Source organism: Ranitomeya variabilis, chromosome 5 (genome assembly GCF_051348905.1).
Source record: "Ranitomeya variabilis isolate aRanVar5 chromosome 5, aRanVar5.hap1, whole genome shotgun sequence".
In the NCBI taxonomy this organism is placed as follows: domain Eukaryota; kingdom Metazoa; phylum Chordata; class Amphibia; order Anura; family Dendrobatidae; genus Ranitomeya; species Ranitomeya variabilis.
In genome coordinates, this window is record NC_135236.1 from 407,323,961 (window position 1) to 407,351,908 (window position 27,948).

The 27,948-nt window shown below is 42.0% G+C and overlaps 1 protein-coding gene across 2 annotated transcripts in view; it reads right to left on the minus strand.

Moving 5' to 3' along the window:
- Window positions 1–2,226: 2,226 nt before the first annotated feature.
- Window positions 2,227–27,948, minus strand: part of PUS7L (pseudouridine synthase 7 like) — a 55,221-nt gene continuing 29,499 nt past the window's right edge. For both annotated transcript variants that reach the window (XM_077265128.1, XM_077265127.1), the window contains exons 7-9: window positions 17,237–17,517; window positions 17,094–17,147; window positions 2,227–2,609 (exon numbers count right to left, since the gene is read on the minus strand). In XM_077265128.1, the coding sequence (XP_077121243.1) occupies window positions 2,280–2,609; window positions 17,094–17,147; window positions 17,237–17,517 (665 nt within the window). In that variant the 3' untranslated portion in view covers window positions 2,227–2,279. The remainder of the gene's footprint in view (window positions 2,610–17,093; window positions 17,148–17,236; window positions 17,518–27,948) is intronic.

Genomic DNA, 27,948 nt, shown 5'->3' on the forward strand with positions numbered 1-27,948 from the left:
GCACACCTGCGCAGACACATTATGCACACCTGCACTGACACATGCACACCTGCGCTGACATATTATGCACACCTGCGCTGACACATTATGCACGCCTGCGCTGACACATTATGCACAACTGCGCAGACACATTATGCACACCTGCACTGACACATTATGCACACCTGCGCTGACACATTATGCACACCTGCGCTGACACATTATGAACACCTGCGCAGACACATTTTGCACACCTGTGCTGACACATTATGCACACCTGTGCTGCTGTGCTCCTCCAATAACAATTCTTATTCGCAAGCTGCCGCTTTTACTAAGTGAGCGCTGTCAATCAAGACAAGGGACTGGCTTCATATGCAAATATAAGGGTGAACCAAGGCATAGGCCATGCCAAGGGTACACCGAAGCTCCCTCATTTGCATATTAAAAAGTAGATTTTTCAGCAATTATTAAAGGGGTTGTATAGTGTAGAATAATAAGTCTGCACTTACTCTGTGTGACTGCAGACTTGTGAATCCTCCCAGAGCAGACAAGTATGCAATATGCAAACTACCGGCCAGGACCCGCCTAGTGGTGGCACCCCTTTTAAGTTAAACAATATATGATTTTTATAGGGGCTACATCCAGTATATACTGTAAGTATTTATGCAGTTTACTTTTAGGTAAGCTGAAAAATTATTTAGCCAGACAAATGAACATTTTGCTTGTGCATCAATTGATTGACAACCTGTTTAGGTAGACCACTAAAGTTTCCAATTATTGGCAGAATTGAAAATGCATCTTGAAGATTATCTGAACTTTTGTGAGTGGTTTTAATGTTTTATGCCCAATAATAGTAAGAAATCAACAACAGTTGAAAAAACTTTTAGAAGAGTGCACACAGAGCAGAGCAGATGCTGTAGAAAGTCATAATCTTGAAAAAAAATATTTAATTTAAAAAGTATTTATCCAGCACTGCTCACATCCACATCAGAGGTGAGCAGCCCTGATGATGTTATGACCCTAAACAACTGCCGAGACCCTTGTTGTGTCCTTTTATTTAGAAGAGGATCTGCACTAGATAACTACAGATCGTGCACGTATCTAGTCAGATGTCTGCGGTCTTAAAATCCTTGGCACCGCTGACATCCAATGTGAAACTGAATGGTGCCAAATAACTACTTTAATGTAGTGGTTTTGGTACCCTATGGTGTTAATCTTGAGCTTGGTGTAGCTACAAATACTGGACCTCCCTTTACCAATGTCAGCCTGTGACTGTACAGATTTCAAATTGTCTCTTCAGAGAGGAAGCGGACTAGAACTCTAGCGCCACCTATAGGAAGTAGCAATGCTGAAAGTCAATATCGACCCTCTAACGAGCCTTGTCACATGACTTAGGATAAAAGCCAAATACTGCCCCTCGTGGCATCTTAAAGGGATCCAAGTGGTAACATTTCTCCTTGCGAAGAGTGACAGGGGCAGTACCCCGAAATACAGTGTCTGCAATTGAGATTTCTGGTTTGGCTTTTATCCCAAATCATGTGACAAGTCTCGTTAAAGGGTTAATATTGACTTTTAGGATTGCTACTTCCTATCGGGGGCAATAGATTTCTAGTCCTCTTCCTCACTGAATAGACAATTTGCATATTTCCCAGAGGAGCATTGCGGCTTAAAAGTCTCCTCAACTCGGCATGTTTGACATGTCACTCACCGCACGGAGAAACATTACCCCTTGGATTCCTGTACAGATTTCCACATGTCTATTCCAAGATGCAATTTAGAAAAAAATGGGAGAACAAAATGGGAAAAAAATGTCCGTCCTCTCTAATAATGACTTTCTCTGTGATCATATGCTCGATTCCTAAAATGATATTTTCTTCTTGCATCTTCAGAAGCTCACCTATTCAAATAAATAGAGGTGGATTTGCAGTAACTTGCTGCAGCCACTATACAGTTGACTAAGCTGTGCTGTTCCACTCCACAACTGGGCGCATTCGGCTGCCACCTGCAGCGGGTTCAGCTGACTGGCGGGAGTGTGGGGAGTTGCACCCCCACCGATCTAGTATTGATGACCCATCCTAAGTACATCAATATAAAAGTTCCTTTAAATCACAATGTTATTATTATAAGTTGGCCCATTTTAGTATTGAAAGACTCACAGTAATTCTAGTCTAAACTTTGCACTAATAATGCATGTAATCGTAAGAAACTTAATTTCCTACAAACAAAAAACTATAGGCACAGCACAAAAAGATTTGATAAACCTGTTTATTTACCATCCAATTATAGTAAAATAATGAGCATTAGAAGTTGCACTTCATCATCTCTCGGAGACAAATAGTAGCATAACAGGAAGAATCTAATGTAAAGGACAATTTTAGTCTTGCCTTCTGTGATGTTGTTTGTTCTGAATCTTTCTCCTGATTCTGCTCATTAATTTGTACAATAGGTTCATAAATAAAGTTCTGTGGATATTTTATTATATGTCTGTAACAACCGGGAATGTTCATCTGTAATGTCCCAACTCGAAAATTACAAGACTGAAGACCAGCACTGGCAAGATCGTCTTTGTACCACTGTCCAACCTGGTTAGGAGGATATCTGATGCTGTGTCCAGGCATAGGAAGGACTACCTAGAATATAATGACAGGTCTGAAACATGGCAAAAGAAAAACATGACTTACAGAAACAGCACCACTGATGTTCATAGACTGTGTCTTGTAGTGTACATATTAGTCCCTTCTATAGTGCAATGCACACCCCAGACCCAAGGACTACAGCGGCAATGGTTCCACAAGACTCCAGCCACATATTAGTAGCCTTGTACAACTTATTTAAATATGATGACTTTTATCAATTTAATTGATATGCAGGATTAAGTGTTTAAGAGTTACGAGTTTTCTACAACATCTGAAAGAGAACCTATTGGTTATTCAAGATCCCCAAACCACGAGCAACATGAATTAGAGCCTGGCTGCATGATTGCAGTCAAATATAATTTTCTCAGAAATGCTCCAGCTTTTCAAAAAAATAAAAAACAGTTAGAGTATTTAACCACGGATTATATCCAAAGATAGGACTAGTCCCGCTCCCCCCCGGGAGTGACCTGCCAATCACGTGAAATGGCACTCGTAAAAGCCAACCGGGGTGGCACCAGATTAGTCTGGTATCTGTCTATGGTGCCCGAATCTTCTACCTATATTTTCTCTGAAATGTCGAAGCATGTCAGAGAAAAATATACAGTGAGTAAAAAAAGTATTTAGTCAGCAACCAATTGTGCAAGTTCTCCCACTTAAAAAGATGAGAGAGGCCTGTAATTGATATCATAGGTAGACCACAACTATGAGAGTCAAAATGAGAAAACAAATCCAGAAAATCACCTTGTCTGATTTGGCAAGATTTATTTTGCAAATTATGGTGGACAATAAGTATTTGGTCACCTAAAAACATGCAAGATTTCTGGCTCTCACATACCTGTAACTTCTTCTTTAAGAGGCTCCTCTGCCCTCCACTCATTACCTGTAGTAATGGCACCTGTTTGAACTTGTTATCAGGATAAAAGACATGTCCACAACCTCAAACAGTCACACTCCAAACTCCACTATGATGAAGACCAAAGAGCTGTCAAAGGACACCAGAAACAAAATTGTAGCCCTGCACCAGGCTGGGAAGACTGAATCTGCAATAAGCAAACAGCTTGGTGTGATGAAATCAACTGTGGGAGCAATAATAAGAAAATGGAAGACATACAAGATCACTGATAATCTCCCTTGATCTGGGGCTCAACGCAAAATCTCACCCACTGGGGTCAAAATGATTACAAGAACAGTAAGCAAAAATCCCAGAACTACACGGGGACCTAGTGAATGGACTGCATAGAGCTGGGACCACTGTAACAAAGGCTACCATCAGAAACACACTACGCTGCCAGGGACCCAGATTATGCAGTGCCAGAGTGTCCCCCTGCTTAAGTCAGTACATGTCCGGGCCTGTCTGAAGATTGCTAGAGAGCATTTGGATTATCCAGAAGAGTATTGGGAGAATGCCATATGATCTGATGAAACCAAAGTAGAACTGATGGTAGAAACAAAACTTGTCGTGTTTATAGGAGACAGAATGCAGAGTTGCATCCAAAGAATGCAACACCTACTGTGAAACATAGGGGTGGCAACATCATGCTTTGGGGCTGTTTCTCTGCAAAAGGACCAGGACGACTGATCCGTGTAAAGAATGAATGGGGCCATGTATCGTGAGATTTTGAGTGCAAACCTTCCTTCAGCAAGGGCATTGAAGATGAAATGTGGATGGGTCTTTCTGCATGATAATGATCACAAGCACACCGTCAAGAAGCATATGAAGGTCCTGGAGTGGCCTAGCCAGTCACAAGATCTCAACCCCATAGAAAACCTTTGGAGAGAGTTGAAAGTCGGTGTTGCCCAGTGACAGGCCCAAAACATCACTGCTCTATAGGAGATCTGGATGGAGGAACGGGCCAACATACCACCAACAGTGTGTGCCACCTTTGTGAAGACTAACAGAAAACGTTTGACCACTGTCATTGCCAACAAAGGATATGTAACAAAATATTGAGATGAACTTTTGTTAATGACCAAATAATTATTTTCCACCATGATTTGCAAAATAAATCTTGTCAAATCAGGCAGGTGATTTTCTGGATTTGTTTTCTCATTTTGACTCTCATAGTTGTGGTCTACCTATGATGTCAATTACAGGCCTCTCTCATCTTTTTAAGTGGAAGAACTTGCACAATTGGTGGCTGACTAAATACTTTTTTCCCCACTGTGCCAATGCTATTAACAGCACTTATAAATATGCTTTACAGCAGCCATATGGATCAAAGGAAATAGTAGACTGGAGATGACTTACTGACTTCTGTAAAAGAGTGCAACGTACACTGAGCATGCCTAGAAAAGAGGTCATTGTGCAGAGAAGGGGAAGAGGTGAGCTGTGACCACCACCTATTGTTAATGATGGATCTTGAGTTATCGATATAAACAGTGGGGAAAATAAGTATTTGATACACTGCCGATTTTTCAAGTTTTCCCACCTACAAAGAATGGAGAGGTCTGCAATTTTTATTGTAGGTACACTTCAACGACGAGGAGATAGAATCTTAAGAAAATATCATATTGTATAATTTTTACATAATTAATTTGGATTTTATTGCATGAAATAAGTATTTGATACAATAGGAAAACAGAACTTAATATTTGGTACAGAAATGTTTCTTACGGAGCCAGTCCTTAGTTGCCATGGCTGTTTGTTTAGGGTCATTGTTATGCTGAAAGACCCAGCCATTACCCATCTTTAGTGCTCTTACTGAGGGAAGGAGGTTGTTGGCCAAAATCTTGCGATATGTGATACCTTTCATTCTCCCTTCAATACGGTGCAGCTGTCTTGTCTCTTTTGCAGAAAAGCACCCCCAAATTATGATGTTTCTCCATGCTTCACGGTGGGGAAGTGTTCTTACTCCAAACACAGTGAGAGGAGTTGATATCAGAAAATTCTATTTTGGTCTCATCTGACCACTTGACCTTCTCCCATGCCTCCTCTGGACCATCCAGAAGGTCACTGGTGAACTTCAAACGGGCCTGGACATGTGCTGGCCTGAGCAGTGTGACCTTGCGTTCCCTGCAGGATTTTAATCCATGGTGGCATAGTGTGTTACTAACGTTAATGGTAGAGACTGTGGTTCCAGCTCTCTTCAGATCTTTGACCAGGTCCTCCTGTGAAGTTCTGGGCTGATTCCTGACCTTTCTCCAAATCATCCTTACCCCACAAGACAAGATCCTGCATGGAGCCCCAAACTGAGGAAAATTGACAGTCTTCTTGTGTTTCTTCCATTTTCTAATAATTATGCCAACAGTTGATGCCTTCTTACCAAGCTGCTTGCCTATTGTTCTGTAGCTCATTCCAGCCTTGTGCAGGTTTACAATTTTGTCCCTGGTGTCCTTAGACAGCTCTTTGATCTTGGCCATGGTGCAGAGGTTGGAGTGCGATTAACCCTAGAATGCATACCCATAGAAATCTACACATTCACGCACCTGGGGCCTTTTAGGCCTGTTTACAATTATCATGGAATAACTCAAATAAAAATACTTTTCAAAGTTTATTGCAAAGTAAGGATGCATTCCCACTAGCGCAGGGGTCCGCCAGGACGGGATTCCGTAATGGATCTGACCTCCTGGTGACCCAAGCTAAGGCTGGCGGACGCATACCTGGGGCCTCGCAGGCCTGCCAGGTTACTTGTTTTCTATTTTCTGTAACATTACTTTAGTTAGAATTTTGAAACTCTAGGTATTCCTCAGGTATATAGTTGTTAGTAATTTCCAGTTGTTCATATATTTTTATGTCATAGGCATTTCGGTATAACAAACTTTTTTTGGGACTACCCCGTATTCACGCACCTGGGGCCTTTTAGGCCTGTGTGCAAATAACACAGAATAACTCAAATAAAAATACTTTTCAAAATTTATTTTACAATTGCAAGGTAAGGATGCATTCCAACTAGTGCTGGGGTCCGCCAGGAGGGGATCCGTAATGGATCTGACCTCCTGGTGACCCCAGCTAAGGCTGGCGGAATCCCGCCATTCCGGCAGCCTTAGCTGGAGTTACCAGGAGGTCAGATCCATTATGGATCCCCTTCTGGCGAACCCCAGCGCTACTGGGAACACAGCCTAAGATGTGTATATTTCAAAACATAATCATGTGCATAAAACAACAAAAAAGTAAGTAAACGGGCACGCCAAATATAAGCATTCTATATGCAATTTTTTTATGAAAACATTTTTTGGTTGTAGCAAACTTGGTGCAGGAATATTTATTTGTAACTTTACATATTCCCCCGACAATTCTCACATATTATTTTTTCATCTGAATGTTCCTTGCACACATTTTGTCCGCAAGTAGAACAGAAACGCTCTAATTTTCTTTCCTTCTTTGCTGGACAAATATAGCAGCGCTTTCTTTTTTTTCTCCTTGCTCTGGATGTTCCAGAAAGCGTATTCCACATCGGATCATTGCCTCCATAATTTGCCTTGATAAGCATATCATGCTGCTTCTCTCCATCATAGTAGGCATCAAAAGTTCATAACAAAGTTCTGTCAAAAATAGACGTCTCTTGTCTTTCCTGTTGGCATGGAATTCTGGATTAGTTTGACAATAAACAATGTAGCTATTGAGGGCTGACACATCAAGGATATTGGAAAAAAGGGCAACAGGCCAACGTTTAGTCTGCCTTTTGCACGAATACTCTCCAATCATTTTGTCCATCTTGCCGACACCTCCTTTTGTCTTATTATAATGCAGTATGATTTCAGGTTTTTTTTCCTGTCAATGGTGTCAATACTTCCATTAAGATGCATTGTACTCAGTAATATCACGGATTTTTCTTTCTTGGCTTTATAAGACACCATTGTTGCTTGATTGCAGAAATCGAATACACTCTCGTAGATTGTTCGCTGTGCATTGTGCTTCATGATTGGAGGAATTTCGCAGCGGTTTGGCCTCATAGTACCAACAAGTGTAAGTTGCTTTTGAAGCAAAAAGTTGGCAATTTCAAAATTGGTAAAGTAATTATCCATTGTAATATTTTTATTCTTTTTTTTTCTTATTTTTCTTATTTTTATGTTGTCATGCAGAATCCACACTCTTCCCAGCAATATCAGAGTCATAAAAGTTCTTCCCCAGCAACAATACAGACAAAAAGACTGAGTATCACATATAAACCTAGTACAGGCCTAAAAGTCCCCAGGTGCGTGAATATGGGGTAGTCCCAAAAAAAGGTTGTTATACCGAAATGTCTGTAACATAAAAATATTTGAATAACTGGAAATTACTAACAACTATATACCTGAGGATTACCTAGATTTTCAAAATTCTAACTAAAGTACTTTTACAGAAAATAGAAAACAAGTAGCCTGGCAGGCCTGCGAGGCCCCAGGTATGCGTTCTAGGGTTAAGTGTGTGGACATATGCCTTTTATACAGGTACTGAGTTCAAACTGGTGCAATTGATACAGCTAATTAGTGCAGAGCAGGAGGGCTTCTTAAAGAAAACAGGTCTGTCTGTGACAGCCAGAATTCTTCCTGGTTGGCAGGGGATCAAATACTTATTTCATGCAATAAAATGCAATTTAATTATTTAAAAATCATACAATGTGATTTTCTGGTTGCTATTTTTAGATTCTGTCTCTCACAGTTGAAATGCACCTACAATAAAAATTACAGACCTATCTACTATTTGTAGGTGGGAAAACTTGCAAAATCAGCAGTGTATCATGTACAGTGGGTGCAAAAAGTATTCAGACCCCTTTACATGTTTCACTCTTTCTCTCATTGCAGCCATTTGGTAAATTAAAAAAAGTTCATTTTTTCTCATTAATGTACACTCTGCACCCCATCTTGACTGAAAAAAACCCAGAAATGTAGAATTTGTTGCATATTTATTAAAGAAGAAAAACTGAAATATCACATGGTCATAAGAATTTAGACTCTTTGCTTAGACACTCATATTTAAGTCACATGCTGTCCATTTCCTTGTGATCCTCCTTGAGATGGTTCTACTCCTTCATTGGAGACCAGCTGTGTTTAATTAACCCCTTCATGACCCAGCCTATTTTGGCCTTAATGACCTTGCCGTTTTTTGCAATTCTGACCAGTGTCCCTTTATGAGGTAATAACTCCGGAACGCTTCAATGGATCCTTGCGGTTCTGAGATTGTTTTTTCGTGACATATTGGGCTTCATGTTAGTGGTAAATTTAGGTCGATAATTTCTGAGTTTATTTGTGAAAAAAACGGAAATTTGGCGAAAATTTTGAAAATTTTGCAATTTTCACATTTTGAATTTTTATTCTGTTAAACCAGAGAGTTATGTGACACAAAATAGTTAATAAATAACATTTCCCACATGTCTACTTTACATCAGCACAATTTTGGAAAGAAATTTTTTTTTTGCTAGGAAGTTATAAGGGTTAAAATTTGACCAGTGATTTCTCATTTTTACAACAAAATTTACAAAACCATTTTTTTTAGGGACCACCTCACATTTGAAGTCAGTTTGAGGGTTCTATATGGCTGAAAATACCCAAAAGTGACACCATTCTAAAAACTGCACCCCTCAAGGTGCTCAAAACCACATTCAAGAAGTGTATTAACCCTTCAGGTGTTTCACAGCAGCAGAAGCAACAAGGAGGGGAAAAATTAACATTTAACTTTTTAGTCACAAAAATGATCTTTTCGCAACAATTTTTTTATTTTCCCAAGGGTAAAAGGAGAAACTGGACCACGAATGTTGTTGTCCAATTTGTCCTGAGTACGCTGATGCCTCATATGTGGGGGTAAACCACTGTTTGGGCGCACGGCAGGGCTCGGAAGGGAAGGAGCGCCATTTGACTTTTTGAATGAAAAATTGGCTCCAATCTTTAGCGGACACCATGTCGCGTTTGGAGAGCCCCCGTGTGCCTAAACATTGGAGCTCCCCCACAAGTGACCCCATTTTGGAAACTAGACCCCCCAAGGAACTTATCTAGAAGCATAGTGAGCACTTTAAACCCTCAGGTGCTTCACAAATTAATCCGTAAAAATTAAAAAGTACTTTTTTTTCACACAAATTTTCTTTTAGCCTCAATTTTTTCATTTTCACATGGGCAACAGAATAAAATGGATCCTAAAATTTGTTGGGCAATTTCTCCTGAGTAAGACAATACCTCATATGTGGGGGTAAACTACTGTTTGGGCACATGGTAAGGCTCGGAAGGGAAGGAGCGCCATTTGACTTTTTGAATGAAAAATTATCTCCATCGTTAGCGGACACCATGTCAGGTTTGGAGAGCCCCTGTGTGCCTAAACATTGAAGCTCCCCCACAAGTGACCCCATTTTGGAAACTAGACCCCCCAAGGAACTTATCTAGATGCATAGTGAGCACTTTAAACCCTCAGGTGCTTCACAAATTGATCCGTAAAAATGAAAAAGTACTTTTTTTTCACACAAAATTTGTTTTTGCCTCAATTTTTTCATTTTCACATGGGCAACAGGATAAAATGGATCCTAAAATGTGTTGGGCAATTTCTCCTGAGTACGCCGATACCTCATATGTGGGGGTAAACCACTGTTTGGGTGCACGGCAAGGCTTGGAAGGGAAGGCGCGCCATTTGACTTTTTCAATGGAAAATTAGCTCCAAACGTTAGTGGACACCATGTTGCGTTCGGAGAGCCCCTGTGTGCCTAAACATTGGAGCTCCCCTACAAGTGACCCCATTTTGGAAACTAGACCCCCCAAGGAACTTATCTAGATGCATAGTGAGCACTTATAACCCCCAGGTGCTTCACAGAAGTTTATAACGCAGAGCCATGAAAATAAAAAAATATTTTTCTTTCCTCAAAAATGATTTTTAGCCCGGAGTTTTTTATTTTCCCAAGGATAATAGGAAAAATTGGACCCCAAATATTGTTTTCCAGTTTGTCCTGAGTACGATGATACCTCATATGTGGGGGTAAACCACTGTTTGGGCGCACGGCAGGGCTCGGAAGGGAAGGCACGCCATTTGGCTTTTTGAATGGAAAATTAGCTTCAATCATTAGCGGACACCATGTCGCGTTTGGAGAGCCCCTGTGTGCCTAAACATTGGAGCTCCCGCACAAGTGACCCCATTTTGGAAACTAGACCTCCCAAGGAACTAATCTAGATGTGTGGTGAGCACTTTGAACCCTCAAGTGCTTCACAGAAGTTTATAACGCCGAGCCATGAAAATAAAAAATTATTTTTCTTTCCTCAAAAATGATTTTTTAACCCACAATTTTTTATTTTCCCAAGGGTAACAGGAGAAATTGGACCCCAAAAGTTGTTGTGCAGTTTCTCCTGAGTACGCTGATACCCCATATGTGGGGGTAAACCACTGTTTTGGCACACGTCGGGGAGCGGAAGGGAAGTAGTGACGTTTTGAAATGCAGACTTTAATGGAATGCTCTGCGGGCGTCACGTTGTGTTTGCAGAGCCCCTGATGTGCCTAAACAGTAGGAACTCCCCACAATTGACCCCACTTTGAAAACTAGACCCCCAAGGGAACTTATCTAGATGTGTGGTGAGCACTTTGAACCCCCAAGTGCTTCACAGAAGTTTATAACGCAGAGCCGTGAAAATAAAAAATGTGTTTTCTTTCCTCAAAAATATTTTTTTAGCCCAGAATTTTTTAATTTTCCCAAGGGTAACAGGAAAAATTTGACCCCTAAAGTTGTTGTCCAGTTTCTCCTGAGTACGCTGATACCCCATATGTGGGGGTAAACCACTGTTTGGGCACATGGCGGGGCTCGGAAGGGAAGTAGTGACGATTTGGAATGCAGACTTTGATGGAATGGTCTGCGGGAATCATGTTACGTTTGCAGAGCCCCTGATGTGCCTAAACAGTAGAAACCCCCCACAAGTGACCCCATTTTGGAAACTAGACCCCCCAAGGAACTTATCTAGATGTGTGGTGAGCACGTTCAACCCCCAAGTGCTTCACAGAAGTTTACAACGCAGAGCCGTGAAAATAAAAAATCATTTTTCTTTCCTCAAAAAAGATGTTTTAGCAAGCAATTGTTTATTTTCACAAGGGTAACAGGAGAAATTGGACCCCAATATTTGTTGCCCAGTTTGTTGTGAGTACGCTGATACCTCATATGTGGGGGTAAACCACTGTTTGGGCGCACGTCAGGGCTCGGAAGGGAAGTAGTGACATTTGAAATGCAGACTTTGATGGAATGGTCTGCGAGCGTCACGTTGCATTTGCAGAGCCCCTGATGTGCCTAAACAGTAGAAAAAACCCACAAGTGACCCCATTTTGGAAACTAGACCCCAAAAGGATCTTATCTAGATGTGTGGTGAGCACTTTCAACCCCCAAGTGTTTCACATAAGTTTATAACGTAGAGCCGTGAAAATAAAAAATAATTGTTCTTTCCTCAAAATTATGTTTTAGCAAGTAATTTTTTATTTTTGCAAGGGTAACAGGAGAAATTGGACCCCAATAGTTGTTGCCCAGTTTGTCCTGAGTACGCTGGTATCCCATATGTGGGGGTAAACCACTGTTTGGGCGCACGTCGGGGCTTGGAAGGGAGGGCACACCATTTGACTTTTTGAACGCAAGATTGGCTGGAATCAATGGTGGCGCCATGTTGCGTTTGGAGACCCCTGATGTGCCTAAACAGTGGAAACCCCTCAATTCTAACTTCAACACTAACCCCAACACACCCCTAATCCTAATCCCAACTGTAGCCATAACCCTAATCACAACCCTAACCCCAACACACCCCTAACCACAACCCTAACCCCAACACACCCGTAACCCTAAATCCAACCCTAATCCTAACCCTAATTCCAACCCTACCCACAACTGTAACCCCAACACAACCCTAACCCTATCCTTAACCCTAACCACAAGCCTAATCTTAACCCTATTTCCAACCCTAGCCCTAATTCCAACCCTAAGGGTACCGTCTCACATAACGATTTACCAACGATCACGACCAGCGATACGACCTGGCTGTGATCGTTGGAAAGTCATTGTGTGGTCGCTGGGGAGCTGTCACACAGACCGCTCTCCAGCGACCAATGATGCCAAGGTCCCGGGTAACCAGGGTAAACATCGGGTTACTAAGCGCAGGGCCGCGCTTAGTAACCCGATGTTTACTGTGGTTACCAGCGTAAAAGTAAAAAAAAAAAAACGTACATACTCACATTTCGGTGTCCTTCAGGTCCCTTGCCGTCTGCTTCCCGCTCTGACTGAGTGCCGCCGTACAGTGAGAGCAGAGCGCAGCGGTGACGTCACTGCTGTGCTGTGCTCTCACTTTCCGGCCGGCAGACAGTCAGAGCGGGAAGCAGACGGCAAGGGACCTGAAGGACACCGAAATGTGAGTATGTACGTTTTTTTTTTTTTTTTTTTACTTTTACGCTGGTAACCACGGTAAACATCGGGTTACTAAGCGCGGCCCTGCGCTTAGTAACCCGATGTTTACCCTGGTTACAAGTGAACACATCGCTGGATCGCTGTCACACACAACGATCCAGCGATGACAGCGGGAGATCCAGCGACGAAAGAAAGTTCCAAACGATCTGCTACGACGTACGATTCTCAGCAGGGTCCCTGATCGCTGCTGCGTGTCAGACACAGCGATATCATATGGATATCGCTGGAACGTCACGGATCGTACCGTCGTAGCGACAAAAGTGCCACTGTGAGACGGTACCCTAACTCTAATTCCAACCCTAACCCTAAGGCTATGTGCCCACTTTGCGGATTCGTGTGAGATTTTTCCGCACCATTTTTGAAAAATCCGCAGGTAAAAGGCACTGCGTTTTACCTACGGATTTACAGCGGATTTCCAGTGTTTTTTTGTGCGGATTTCACCTGCGGATTCCTATTGAGGAACAGGTGTAAAACGCTGCGGAATCCGCACAAAATTGACATGCTGCGGAAAATACAACACAGCGTTTCCGCACGGAATTTTCCGCACCATGGGCACAGCGGATTTGGTTTTCCATAGGTGTACATGGTACTGTAAACCTGATGGAAAACTGCTACGAATTCGCAGCGGCCAATCCGCTGCGGATCCGCGGCCAAATCTGCACTGTGTGCATATGCCCTAACCCTACCCCTAACCCTACCCCTACCCCTAATTCTAACCCTAATTCTAACCCTAGTTCTAACCCTAACCCTAGCAGAAAAAAAAATAAAAATATTTTATTTATTTTTATTATTCTCCCTATGGGGGTGATAAAGGGGGGGGGGGGGGTCATTTACTTTTTTTTATTTTGATCACTGCGATAGGCTATATCGCAGTGATCAAAATAGATCTGGAACGAATCTGCCAGCCGGCAGACTCTGCGGGCGCAGTGCGCAGGCGCCCGCCATCTTGGACAATGGCGGCGCCCATGGAGAAGCCGGACGGACACCGGGAGGCCAGGTAAGTATGTAGGGGGGGGTGATCGGATCACGGGGGGGGGGACCGGAGCACAGGGAGGGGGCACCGGAGCACGGGGGGAGCGGGCAGGAGGACGGAGGAGCCGGCAGGCGGACGGAGGGGACCGGACCCCGTAACAGAGCACCGGGGGGGCGATCGGTGGGGTGGGGTGGGGGCAGGTTAGGTTTTCCAGCCATGGCCGATGATATTGCAGCATCGGCCATGGCTGGATTGTAATATTTCACCGTTTTTTTGGGTGAAATATTACAAATCGCTCTGATTGGCAGTTTCACTTTCAACAGCCAATCAGAGCGATCGTAGCCACGAGGGGGTGAAGCCACCCCCCCTGGGCTGAAGCACCACTCCCCCTGTCTCTGCAGATCGGGTGAAATTGGAGTTAACCCTTTCACCCGATCTGCAGGAGCGCGATCCCTCCATGACGCATACGCTGCGTCATAGGTCGTTTTGGCACCGACTTTCATGACGCAGCGTATGCGTCAAAGGTCGCTAAGGGGTTAAACTGATAGGACTTGATTTGGAAGGGCACACACCTGTCTATATAAGATCTCACAGCTCACAGTGCATGTCAGACCAAATGAGATTCATGAGGTCAAAGGAATTGGCCAAGGAGCTCAGAGATAGAATTGTGGCAACGCACAGATCTGGCCAAGGATACAAAAGGATTTCTGCAGTACTCAAGGTTCTCAAGAGCATAATGGCCTCCATAATCCTTAAATGTAAGAAGTTTGGGATCACCAGAAGTCTTCCTAGACCTGGCCGTTCAGCCAAACTGAGCAATCGTGGGAGAAGATCCTTGGTGAGAGAGGTAAAGAAGAACCCCAAGATCACTGTGGCTGAGCTCCAGAGATGCAGTAGGGAGATGGGAGAAAGTTTCACAAATTCAACTATCACTGCAGCCCTCCACCAGTCGGGCCTTTATGGCAGAGTGGCCTGACGGGAGCTTCTCCTCAATGCAAGACATATGAAAGCCTGCATAGAGTTTGCTAAAAACTACATGAAGGACTCCCAGACTATGAGAAATAAGATTTTCTGGTCTGATGAGACGAAGATAGACCTTTTTGGTGATAATTCTAAGCAGTATGTGTGGAGAAAACCAGGCACTGCTCATCACCTGCCCAATACAATCCCTACAGTGAAACATGGTGGTGGCAGAATCATGCTATGGGGGTGTTTTTCAGCTGCAGGGATACGACGACTGGTTGTCATTGAAGGAAACATGAATGCGGCCAAGTACCGAGATATCCTGGATGAAAACCTCTTCCAGAGTGCTCTGGACCTCAGACTTGGAATTTGTCATTTTTATTAAGGGAAAGGGAGGTTATTTTTATCTATATTTAAAAGAAGAAAACATTTTTTTCACATTTTTTAAACCTCTTGAAGGACTTGAATATGCGATTGTCTGATCATTTTTACTATATATTATAATACCAGTTTTGCAGTATACAGCGGCATGTAAAAGTTTGGGCACCTTTGGTCAAAATTACTGCTATTGTGAACAGTTAAGTACCGTAAGTTGAGATGACCTGATTTCTATAAGTGCTAAAGTTGAAGACGACACATTTACTTTGTATTTTAGGCAAAAATAAATAAAATTATTTTTTCATCTTATACATTTTAACATTAGAAAAAGGAAAATCTGCCTATGCAAACATCTGGGTACCCTGCATGGTTAAAAACTAGTAGCACCCCCTTTTTTAAAGTATTACAGCTAGTAAAGGCTTTCTTTACCCAGACAAGAGTCTTTCAATTCTTGTTTAAGGGATTTCATCCATTCTTCCTTGGAGAATTCTTCTAGTTCTGTGAGATTCCTGGGTTGTCTTGCATGCACTGCTATTTTAAGGTCTAGCCACAGATTTTCAATGATTTTCAATGATGTTCAGATCAAAGGACTGTGAGGGTCATTGTAAAAACGAGCTTTTTGAGGTAGTCTGTCGTGGATTTTGACATGTGTTTAGGATCATTATCCATTTGTTGAAGCTATCCTTTTTCAACTTCAGCTATTTACAGATGGTGTTATGTTAGCATCAAGAATGTATTGAAATTTCATTGAGTTCATTTTTCCCTCTACCCGTGAAATGTTATGCTATTAGCTGCAACACAACCCCAAAGCATAAGCATAATTGATCCACCCCCATGCTTAACGGTCGGCGAGATGTTCATTTCCTGAAATTCTGTGTCTTTTTTCTCTACATACATATTTGATCATTATGGCCAAAGAGTTCTATTTTAACCACATCGGTCCACGGGACTTGTTTCCAAAATGCATCAGGCTTGTTTAGATGTTCTTTTGTATACTTTGGAAGGTGAATTATATATATGGTGAGGACACAGGAGAGGTTTTCTTCTGAGGACTCTTCCATGAAGGCCATATTTGTGCAGGTGTCTTTGAACAGTAGAACAATGTATCACAACTCCGGAGTTTGCTAAATATTTCTGAAAGTCTTTTGCAGTCAAGCAGGGGTTGTAATTTGCCTCTCTAACAATCCTACAAGCAGCGCTCACTGAAAATTTGCTTGGTCTTTCAGACCTTATCTTGACCTCCACTGTTCCTGTTCACTGCTATTTCTTAATTACATTTACAGATAAAACGGCAACTTGAAACCGCTTTGCTATCTTCTTATAGCCTTCTCCTGCATTGTGGTCCTCCAACATTTTCATTTTCAGAGTGCTAGGCAGCTGAACCCAATGCTGCAGTTTTTGGCACAAGGTTAGATGAGGTTGTTTTTTTATAAGGCTGGGAAATTTACATCACCTGGCCTTTCCTGATGATAGTGAATAAGCCATAGCCCTAACTAGCTAATTAAGATCAGAATAACATTAATTTTGACCAGAGATGCCAAAACTTTTACATGCAACTGAATAGTACAAATCATTATTTCCTATTAATGCCAGGCACAGGCTGGTCTTCACAGGGCCACCATCATGGTAGGCATAGTAGTTCTTCAGCAGGCTCCTGGCTATCATGCTGACCCATTCTCCAGCTGGGTCAATTAACTTGAGAAACGCCGTGCACACTGGTTTATGAGCTTTAAATCACAGTGGCATTTAAGGAGTTAATAGCAGCAAGTGGAATAGGTATTGTGCCATTTAGAGTAATGAACTCCAGGATGACTCCTAAAATTAATATACGGTACTTACTTGATGTATAGAATATACTTCTTGTTCTTCCTCTGCCATCGTAACAATATGAACCTGTATAAAATCAATAATTTGTTACGGCTTGCACAGTATAAATAAATCTGTAAACGGTATACTTATACAATGACCCAAAAAGAGCTTACTCTGTCAATTAATAAAGTGATTTCATTTGCATCCTGCTTGTGAAGCACCAGGTCCCCTTCTACAACTTTTGAGCCATAGGTTGCTATTCTGTAAGATGTAGCTTCATTCCAGACCTTACTGCAATAAGCATGGATGTAGAAGATGCGCATGGAATGTGGAATACTGAGCCATCCTCGAACACATCCCTCATCACTCATCCCATATCTATTCAGTGCCCGCAGTAGCATTCTTTCACGGACTTTATATGCTGGCATTAGTTGAAGGGTACCTTTAATATCCTCTGAAATAAGAAGAGCAAATAACGATAAACATTAAGAAATCTACACTCTCAAGTCAAACTATGAATATTAGCACATTTTTTATCCTGCTCTTCTTTCTTTGTAGCACTCAGACAGAAACAGCAGCAGAAAATACATTAGACCACAGTACTGAGCTATGTAGCTGTGAATCCAGCAAGACAGTGAAATAAATTTGCTAGATGCTACAGCTCGATCTGCATGTGTCTGGCTGCCTGGCTCCTCACTGTGCTGAGTGCTCATCTTTCTTTTTCCTCCTACCCTCTACATATAGTATAAAAGGATGCATAATTAGACACCTCACTGTGATGGCAGCCCTTTTTGCTTTGACTAAAAATGATTTTTGCTGTTTTTTCAAAGTGGGTGATGAGTTCAGAAAGCAAGTCAAAGGGGAAAAATTGGCTATTTCATTTTATATCTTTAGAGAAGAAGGAGCTCTTCTTCACATTCAACACCCCTTCTTCTGTTTATACAGTTATTAAAGCACTGTAAGATTACAAATTGATGGCAATATCCTTGCAAAACAGTTTGTTCAAAATATATACCGTATTTAAAATCTCATATTCAGTTTGCAGAATGTCATAAATAGTTCATGTTATTAATCTGCCAAATCCAATAGTTTACGATATTGTAAGGTTGAAAAAAAGGCATAAGTTCATTTACCTATTTTCTTACAATATCTGGCCTTTTTTTTACTTGTAAAACATTAAACACTAAATGAAAAAGTGTACCTGTGAATTACATAGAAGCATTTCAAACAAATATGAAACAAATTTAGGAAAAAGGCTTAATTTGCACAGAGATGAAAGAGAAAAGAAAACCGAGATGGGGTCATATTAATGTATAAAAATAAATAATTTTTATAGTGAAATAAACAGATCAAGATATAAGCATTAGTGATGAGCGAATATACTCGTTACTCGAGATTTCTCGAGCACGCTCGGGTGACCTCCGAGTATTTTTTAGTGCTCGGAGATTTAGTTTTCCTCCCCTCAGCTGAATGATTTACATCTCTTAGCCAGCATAAGTACATGTGGGGATTCCCTAGCAACCAGGCAACCCCCACATGTACTTATGCTGGCTAACAGATGTAAATCATTCAGCTGCGGCGATGAAAACTAAATCTCCGAGCACTAAAAAATACTCGGAGGACACCGAGCATGCTCGAGAAATCTCGAGTAACGAGTATATTCGCTCATCACTAATAAGCATACCTTACACACAGGCTGAAACTACAGGCTCAGGTAAATGTTCCCTCTCTACCACTGTATTTCAATATTTAGAGCTACATTGTGATATCCATATTGATAGCTCACTAATCTGACTTGGATCTATCTGCACCATAACATACGGGGATTATCATATAGTATGGATTACTACATTTTTATTTGCACTTGCACTTTAATATGCACAATATATAAGTCATGGTATTATGTGGATACTTAGACTAGACTAGCTTCCCCTTCCTCTTTTTTTGATGCTTTATACTTTCTATTTTACATTTATTTTTATCTTTCATCATGATATGCGCCTCCTTCAGCTTTTTGTTGCATATCCACTGCCTATATCTTGATCTGTTTATAATAAAATGTATTTATTTTTAGACATTAATATGATCATAACTCAGTTTTCTTCTCTCTTTAGTCTCCATTGTTAATATTACCGAGGGTCTCTTTTTTATGTTTATAATCAAATTCATATATGTACACATATTCCGATATATGAAATCATGCATTTAACAAACTTTATATACATTATTATTATATGCACATAAATGTATATTTTCTGTCTTTTATGTTTTTTCGTAACTTAATTTGCACAGAAGCATAAAATAATATCAAACATCTTTTAATTAATAGAATAGTTGCAATAAAAAGCTGTAAATATGATCCCTCATAAAAGTTTATTTGCATACACCAAAAATCTACTCTGAGATGGAAATAAACTTTCCACCTCCATATAGATCAGGGATGTCAAAATTATAGACAGCCAAAATTAAAATCTTGGACAAAGTCGCAGGCAACACAGGTAAGCGGAGCTGAAAGGCCTGGCACCCATAGAGTACACAGTGGTGCAGTCGCCCACGGAAACTGGTCTCAGAGGTGGACTGGCGTGTTTATCAGCTGCAATCTAGAGGATATGGTTACCAGCTGCGATCCAGAGAATATAATGTACTGTGCATTGCTGTGAGTTGGACATTAAACCACGTTTTGCTTTGAACTTTGCTGGGTCACTGCCTCATCACTGCATAATGTGCTACCGCTGCACTACACTTGATATTTATTAAAAAAGGTCTACAATTAAGGTCGTTTTCCTTTATCATTAAATATAACAATGAGCTTTTTCATATGGAGACAAACTTAAAGGAGTTGTTCCACCAACAAAGTACATTTTAATTAATAGGTCTTAAAATAAAGCAAGTTCCACAAATGCATGTGTTAAAAATGTTCCTGTCCCAAGATAATCTTAAAAATGTGACCCTGTGTAATGCATGTGTCCAGCCTTGCAGGAACATGGTCACATACAGCCCAGCTCCTGGGCACAGGAAAAAGCAAAAGAGAATTTCATAGTGTCTTCTTATGTTATATTCTTTGGTTACAGCTATGTTGGCTGTACAAACAAGACAAACAGGTCTGTCCTTACATTTGTAAACAGATATTCTGCTTCCCACTTTTCTAGAAAGCTTCTGCTTTCCATCATTCATCTGGCCATTTTTGTAGACTTTTTAACAAAACACAGAACAGACCAAACGTTTGGACACACCTTCTCATTTAACCCCTTTACCCCCAAGGGTGGTTTGCACGTTAATGAACGGGCTAATTTTTACAATTCTGACCACTGTCCCTTTATGAGGTTATAACTTGGGAATGCTTCAACGGATCCCAGTGACTCTGACATTGTTTTCTCGTGACATATTGTACTTCATGATAGTGGTAAAATTTATTTGATATTACCTGCGTTTATTTGTGAAAAAAACGGAAATTTGGCGAAAATTTTGAAAATTTCGCAATTTTCCAACTTTGAATTTTTATGCAATTAAATCACAGAGATATGTCACGCAAAATACTTAATAAGCAACATTTCCCACATGTCTACTTTACATCAGCACAATTTTGGAACCAAAATTTTTTTTTGTTAGGGAGTTATAAGGGTTAAAAGTTCACCAGCAATTTCTCATTATTACAACACCATTTTTTTTAGGGACCACATCTCATTTGAAGTCATTTTGAGGGGTCTATATGATAGAAAATAACCAAGTGTGACACCATTCTAAAAACTGCACCCTCAAGGTGCTCAAAACCACATTCAAAAAGTTTATTAACCTTTCAGGTGTTTCACAGGAATTTTTGGAATGTTTAAATAAAAATGAACATTTAACTTTTTTTCACACAAAATTTATTTCAGCTCCAATTTGTTTCATTTTACCAAGGGTAACAGGAGAAAATGGACCCCAAAAGTTGTTGTACAATTTGTCCTGAGTACGCTGATACCCCATATGTTGGGGTAAACCACTGTTTGGGCGCACGGGAGAGCTCGGAAGTGAAGGAGCACTGTTTTACTTTTTTAACACAGAAATGGCTGGAATTGAGATCAGACGCCATGTCGCGTTTGGAGAGTCCCTGATGTGACTAAACAATGGAATCCCCCCAATTCTAACTGAAACCCTAACCCAAACACACCTCTAACCCTAATCCCAACCATAATCTTAACCACACCCCTAACCCTAATCCCAACCGTAAATGTAATCCAAACCCTAACTTTAGCCCCAACCCTAACCCTAACTTTAGCCCCAACCCTAACCTTCACTTTAGCCCCAAACCCTAAATTAAGCCCTAACCCCAACCCTAACTTTATCCCCAACCCTAACCCTAATGGGAAAATGGAAATAAATACTTTTTTAAAAATTTTATTACTTTTTCCTAACTAAGGGGGTGATGAAGGGGGGTTTGATTTACTTTTATAGCGGGTTTTTTAGCGGATTTTTATTATTGGCAACCGTCACACACTAAAAGACGCTTTTTATTGCAAAAAATTGTTTTTGCGTCTCCACATTTTGAGAGCTATAATTTTTACATATTTTGATCCACAGAGTCATGTGAGGTCTTGTTTTTTGCGGGGCGAGTTGACGTTTTTATTGGTACCATTTTCGGGCACGTGACATTTTTTGATCGCTTTTTATTCCGATTTTTGTGAGGTAGAATGAACAAAAACCAGCTATCCATGAATTTCACTTATATCATTCCACGTTTGGTAAAATGGATAAAGCAGTTTTATTCTTCGGGTCAGAACGATTACAGAGATACCTCATTTATATCATTTTTTTATGTTTTGGCGCTTTTATACAATAAAAACTATTTTATATAAAAAATAATTATTTTTGCATTGCTTTATTCTGAGGACTATGACTTTTTTATTTTTTCGTAGATGATGCTGGCTCGTTTTTTGCGGGACAAGATGACGATTTGAGCGGTACCATGGTTATTTATAGCCGTCTTTTTGATCGCGTGTTATTCCACTTTTTGTTTGGCGGTATGATAATAAAGCGTCTTTTTTTACGGTGTTCACTGAAGGGGTTAACTAGTGGGACAGTTTTATAGGTCGGGTCGTTACGGACGCGGCGATACTAAATGTGTGTACTTTTATTGTTTTTTTTTATTTAGATAAAGAAATGTATTTATTGCAACAATATATATATATATATTTTTTTACACTTGTAAATTTTTTTTCTTTTACTTTTTTACATTGCCCCAGGGATGGACATTATGCTATAGGGTCAGATCGCTGATCTGACACTTTGCAGTGCACGGTGTCAGATCAGCGATCACACAGGCACTGCAGGAGGCTTGCCGGCGCTTGCAAGCCACATCCCTGCAGGACCTGGAAGGCCCCCCCTGCGGCCATTTTGGATCCGTGCCCGCAGGGAGGAGGAGGTAGGAGACCCTCCCTGTGCGATGCTTCCCTGTGCCGCCGGAACGCTGCGATCATCTCTGATCGCAGTGTGCAGGGGGTTAATGTGCCATGAGCAGTACGAGACCGCTCCTGACACCCTGGCACATAGTGCCGGATGTCAGCTGTGATAGTCAGCTGACACCCGGCCCCGATCGGCTGCTCTCCCTCCCGTGAGCGCAGCTGATCGGTGATGACGTACTATCCCGTCGGTGGTCATACGGGCCCATACCACCTTGACGGGATAGTACGTCAGATGTCAGAAAGGGGTTAAGAAATGAAGGTAAGTCAGTCCGAAAAATTGGGAAAACTTTGAAAGTGTCCCCAAGTGCAGTGGCAAAAACCATCAAGCGCTACAAAGAAACTGGCTCACTTGAGGACCACCCCAGGAAAGGAAGGCCAAGAGTCACCTCTGCTTCTGAGGATAAGTTTATCCGAGTCACCAGCCTCAGAAATCACAGGTTAACAGCAGCTCAGATTAGAGACCAGGTCAATGCAAAACAGAGTTCTAGCAGCAGACACATCTTTACAACAACTGTTAAGAGGAGACTTTGTGCAGCAAGCCTTCATGGTAAGATAGCTGCTAGGAAACCACTGCTAAGGACAGGCTACAAGCAGAATAGACTTGTTTGGGCTAAAGAACACAATGAATGGACATTAGACCAGTGGAAATCTGTGCTTTGGTCTGATGAGTCCAAATTTGAGATCTTTGGTTCCAACCACCGTGTCTTTGTGCAACGCAGAAAAGGTGAACGGATGGACTCTACTTGCCTGGTTCCCACTGTGAAGCATGGAGGAAGAGGTGTGATGGTGTGGGGGTGCTTTGTTGGTGACAATATTGTGGATTTATTCAAAATTGAAGGCATACTGAACCAGCATGGCTACCACAGCATCTTGCAGCGGCATGCTATTCCATCCAGTTTGCATTTAGTTAAACCATCATTTATTTTTCAACAGGACAATGACCCCAAACACACCTCCAGGCTGTGTAAGGGCTATTTGACCAAAAAAGAGAGTGATGGGGTACTACACCAGATGACCTGGCCTCCACAGTCACCAGACCTGAACCCAATTGAGATGGTTTGGGGTGAGCTGGACCGCAGAGTGAAGGCAAAATGTCCAACAAGTGCTAAGCATCTCTGGGAACTCCTTCAAGATTGTTGGAAGACAATTCCCGGTGACTACCTCTTGAATCTCATCAAGAGAATGCCAAGAGTGTGCAAAGCAGTCATCAAAGCAAAAGGTGGCTACTTTGAAGAACCTAGAATATAAGACATAATTTCAGTCGTTTCACACTTTTTTGTACCGTATTTTTCGGACTATAAGACGCACCGGACTATAAGGCGCACCCAGGGTTTAGAGGTGGAAAATAGGGAAAAAAATATTTGAAGCAAAAAAATGTGGTAAAATATTTAATAACATACTATTATATGTGGTGTTATTATATATAATAGTATGTTATTATGTTAGAAGCTGCAGGACCAGTGTGGTGTCTGTACAGTACTATATGAAGATGCTGGAGGGTGAGTATAAGAATGGGGGCACAGGGCTTATATTGAAAGCACCACTCCAGCACTGCAAAATAACACTGGAGTGCTGCTTTAAAATCCCATGGGAGAACTATAACTCCCAGCATGTCCTGCAGATCCTATGACATGCTGGGAGTTATAGTTCACTAAAGGAGTGGCAGAGTGCTTTATTGTGTTTTGAAAAGACTAACCTCTTAATTGTGGCAGCCAGCCACACTGTGGTGAGGTAAAAGCATCCCATGGCTGCACACACAGAGCCCTCCCTCTTGTTGCCTCTCCACAGCACAGGTAATGGAAGCCAGCAGATTCTAGTGTTGGAGTCTGAAGGACCTGTGATGATGTCAAGAAGAGGGAGGGCTCTGTGCTGCCATGTGATGCTCCAGCCCACCCACTTCTGACATCATCACAGGTCCTCCTTGTGCACACTGCACAGCACTCAGCTCCAGCCCAGGAAGGTACGCAGCGATCTCCTCCTCCCCTGGACACATGGAGATGTGCAGCTGCTGCAGGAATCAGCGCTGAGGAAACCATGTGTGTCCCTGCTTAAGTGCAGTAATCATTTGCTGCTCCCGGCTCACCACTCAGCTGATAGGTGGGCGGGGAGTAGCTAATGAATATTCACTGCACTTCATCGGGACCACATGGTTTCCCCAACAGCTGATTCCCGGCAGTGGGGACATTTTTCTGCCTCCTGAAGTGGGATATCATTGCGATCCCACTCGCTGCTGCCCCCCTCCCCACATGCTACATCCCTACCATAAGACGCACCCACACTTTCCTCCTAAATTTGGATGAACAAAGTGCGTCTTATGGTCAGAAAAATACGGTATATAATTCCACATGTGTTAATTTATAGTTTTGATGCCTTCAGTGTGAATGTACAATTTTCATAGTCATGAAAATACAGAAAAATCTTTAAATGAGAAGGTGTGTCCAAACTTTTGCTCTGTACTGTATATAATCACAAATGGGGCACAAACAAATACCGTATATACTCGAGTATAAGCCGAGATTTTCAGCCCACTTTTTTGGGCTGAAAGTAACCCTCTCAGCTTATACTTGAGTCATACCCAGGAGTCGGCAGGGGAGGGGGAGCGGAGCTGTGTAATAATACTCACCTGCTCCTGGCACGGTCCCTGCACATCCCTGGTTCCCCGGCAGCTTCTTCCTGTAGTGAGCGGTCACATGGTACCGCTCATAACAGTAATTAATATGGACCCCACTCCACTCCCATAGGGGTGGAGCGGCATATTCATTACTGTAATGAGCGGTACCATGTGACCGCTCACTACAGGAAGAAGCTGCCGGGGAACAGACGTGCAGGGACGCGCCAGGAGCAGGTGAGTATGGTGGGGGCTGTGCGCGATATTCACCTGCTCCCCGTTCCACCATTGGCGCAGCTGCGTCTTCCGCATCCTCTGCAGTGACGCGCAGGTCAGAGGGCGCGATGAAGCGATTAGTGTGCGCCACCCTCTGCCTGAACAGTCAGTGCGGAGGACAGGGAAGACACAGCGGCGGTTGGCGGTGGAACGGGGAGCAGGTGAATATAGCAAGTGCCGGGGGCCTGAGAAGTGAGTATGTAATTTTTTATTTTTTTAATCGCAGCAACAGCATATGGGGCAAATGTCTGTATGGAGCATCTTATGGGGCCATGTGCAGCATTATATGGGGGCAAATATCTCTATGGAGCATCTTATGGGGCCATGTGCAGCATTATATGGGGCACATATCTGTATGGGGCCATGTGCAGCATTATATGGGGCAAATATCTGTATGGGGCCATGTGCTGCGTTATATGGGGAAAATATCTGTATGGGGCCATGTGCAGCATTATATGGGGCAAATATCTGTATGGGGCCATGTGCAGCATTATATGGGGAAAATATCTGTATGGGGCCATGTGCAGCCTTATATAGGGAAAATATCTGTATGGAGCATGTTATGGGGCCATGTGCAGCATTATATGGGGCAAATATCTGTATGGGGCCATGTGCAGCATTATATGGGGCAAATATCTGTATGGGGCCATGTGCAGCATTATATGGGGCAAATATCTCTATGGTGCATCTTATGGGGCCATGTGCAGCATTATATGGGGACAATATCTGTATGGGGCCATGTGCAGCATTATATGGGGCAAATATCTGTATGGGGCCATGTGCAGCATTATATGGGGCACATATCTGTATGGGGCCATGTGCAGCATTCTATGGGGACAATATCTGTATAAGGCCATGTGCAGCATTATATGGGGCAAATATCTGTATGGGGCCATGTGCAGCATTATATGGGGCAAATATCTGTATGGAGCATCTTATGGGGCTATGTGCAGCATTATATGGGGCAAATATCTCTATGGAGCATCTTATGGGGCCATGTGCAGCATTCTATGGGGAAAATATCTGTATGGGGCCATGTGCAGCATTATATGGGGCAAATATCTCTATGGAGCATCTTATGGGGCCATGTGCAGCATTATATAGGGCAAATATCTGTATGGAGCATCAAATGGGGCTATGTGCAGCATTCTATGGGGCAAATATCTGTATGGGGCCATGTGCAGCATTATATGGGGCAAATATCTGTATGGGGCCATGTGCAGCATTATATGGGGCAAATATCTCTATGGAGCATCTTATGGGGCCATGTGCAGCATTATATAGAGCAAATATCTGTATGGGGCCATGTGCAGCATTATATGGGGCAAATATCTGTATGGGGCCATGTGCAGCATTATATGGGGCAAATATCTGTATGGGGCCATGTGCAGCATTATATGGGGCAAATATCTGTATGGAGCATCTTATGGGGCTATGTGCAGCATTCTATGGGGCAAATATCTGTATGGGGCCATGTGCAGCATTATATGGGGCAAATATCTGTATGGAGCATCTTATGGGGCTATGTGCAGCATTCTATGGGGAAAATATCTGTATGGAGCCATGTGCAGCATTATATGGGGCAAATATCTGTATGGGGCCATGTGCAGCATTATATGGGGCAAATATCGGTATGGAGCATCTTATGGGGCCATGTGCAGCATTCTATGGGGAAAATATCTGTATGGGGCCATGTGCAGCATTATATGGGGCAAATATCTGTATGGGGCCATGTGCAGCATTATATGGGGCAAATATCTCTATGGAGCATCTTATGGGGCCATGTGCAGCATTATATAGGGCAAATATCTGTATGGAGCATCAAATGGGGCTATGTGCAGCATTCTATGGGGCAAATATCTGTATGGGGCCATGTGCAGCATTATATGGGGCAAATATCTGTATGGGGCCATGTGCAGCATTATATGGGGCAAATATCGGTATGGAGCATCTTATGGGGCCATGTGCAGCATTATATGGGGCAAATATCTGTATCGAGCATCTTATGGGGCCATAATCCACATTTGTGGAGCATTATATGGGGCAAATGTGTCTATGGAGCATCTTATGGGGTCATAATCAACATTTGTGCAGCACTATATAGGGCATATTGTAATATGGAGCATGTTATGGAGCCCATCATAAACTGTATGGAGCATTATATGGGGCATATTTTGTATGGAGCATCTTATGGGGCCCATCATGAACTGTATGGAGCATTATATGGGGCTCCTGATTCAATATGGATATTCAAAAACACTTAACCTACTGATGTCTCAATTAATTTTACTTTTATTGGTATCTATTTTTATTTTTGAAATTTACCAGTAGCTGCTGCATTTTCCACCCTAGGCTTATACTCGAGTCATTAAGTTTTCCCAGTTTTTTGTGGCAAAATTAGGGGGGTTGGCTTATACTCGGGTCAACTTATACTCGAGTATATACGGTAATATACTATGTTATTTAAGAGCAGTAAAAAGCATATGGCCCAATGGCCTAATTTAAATATATAATAATAAAGGATTAAACACCTTGGATTAATAAATAATACAGAATATGC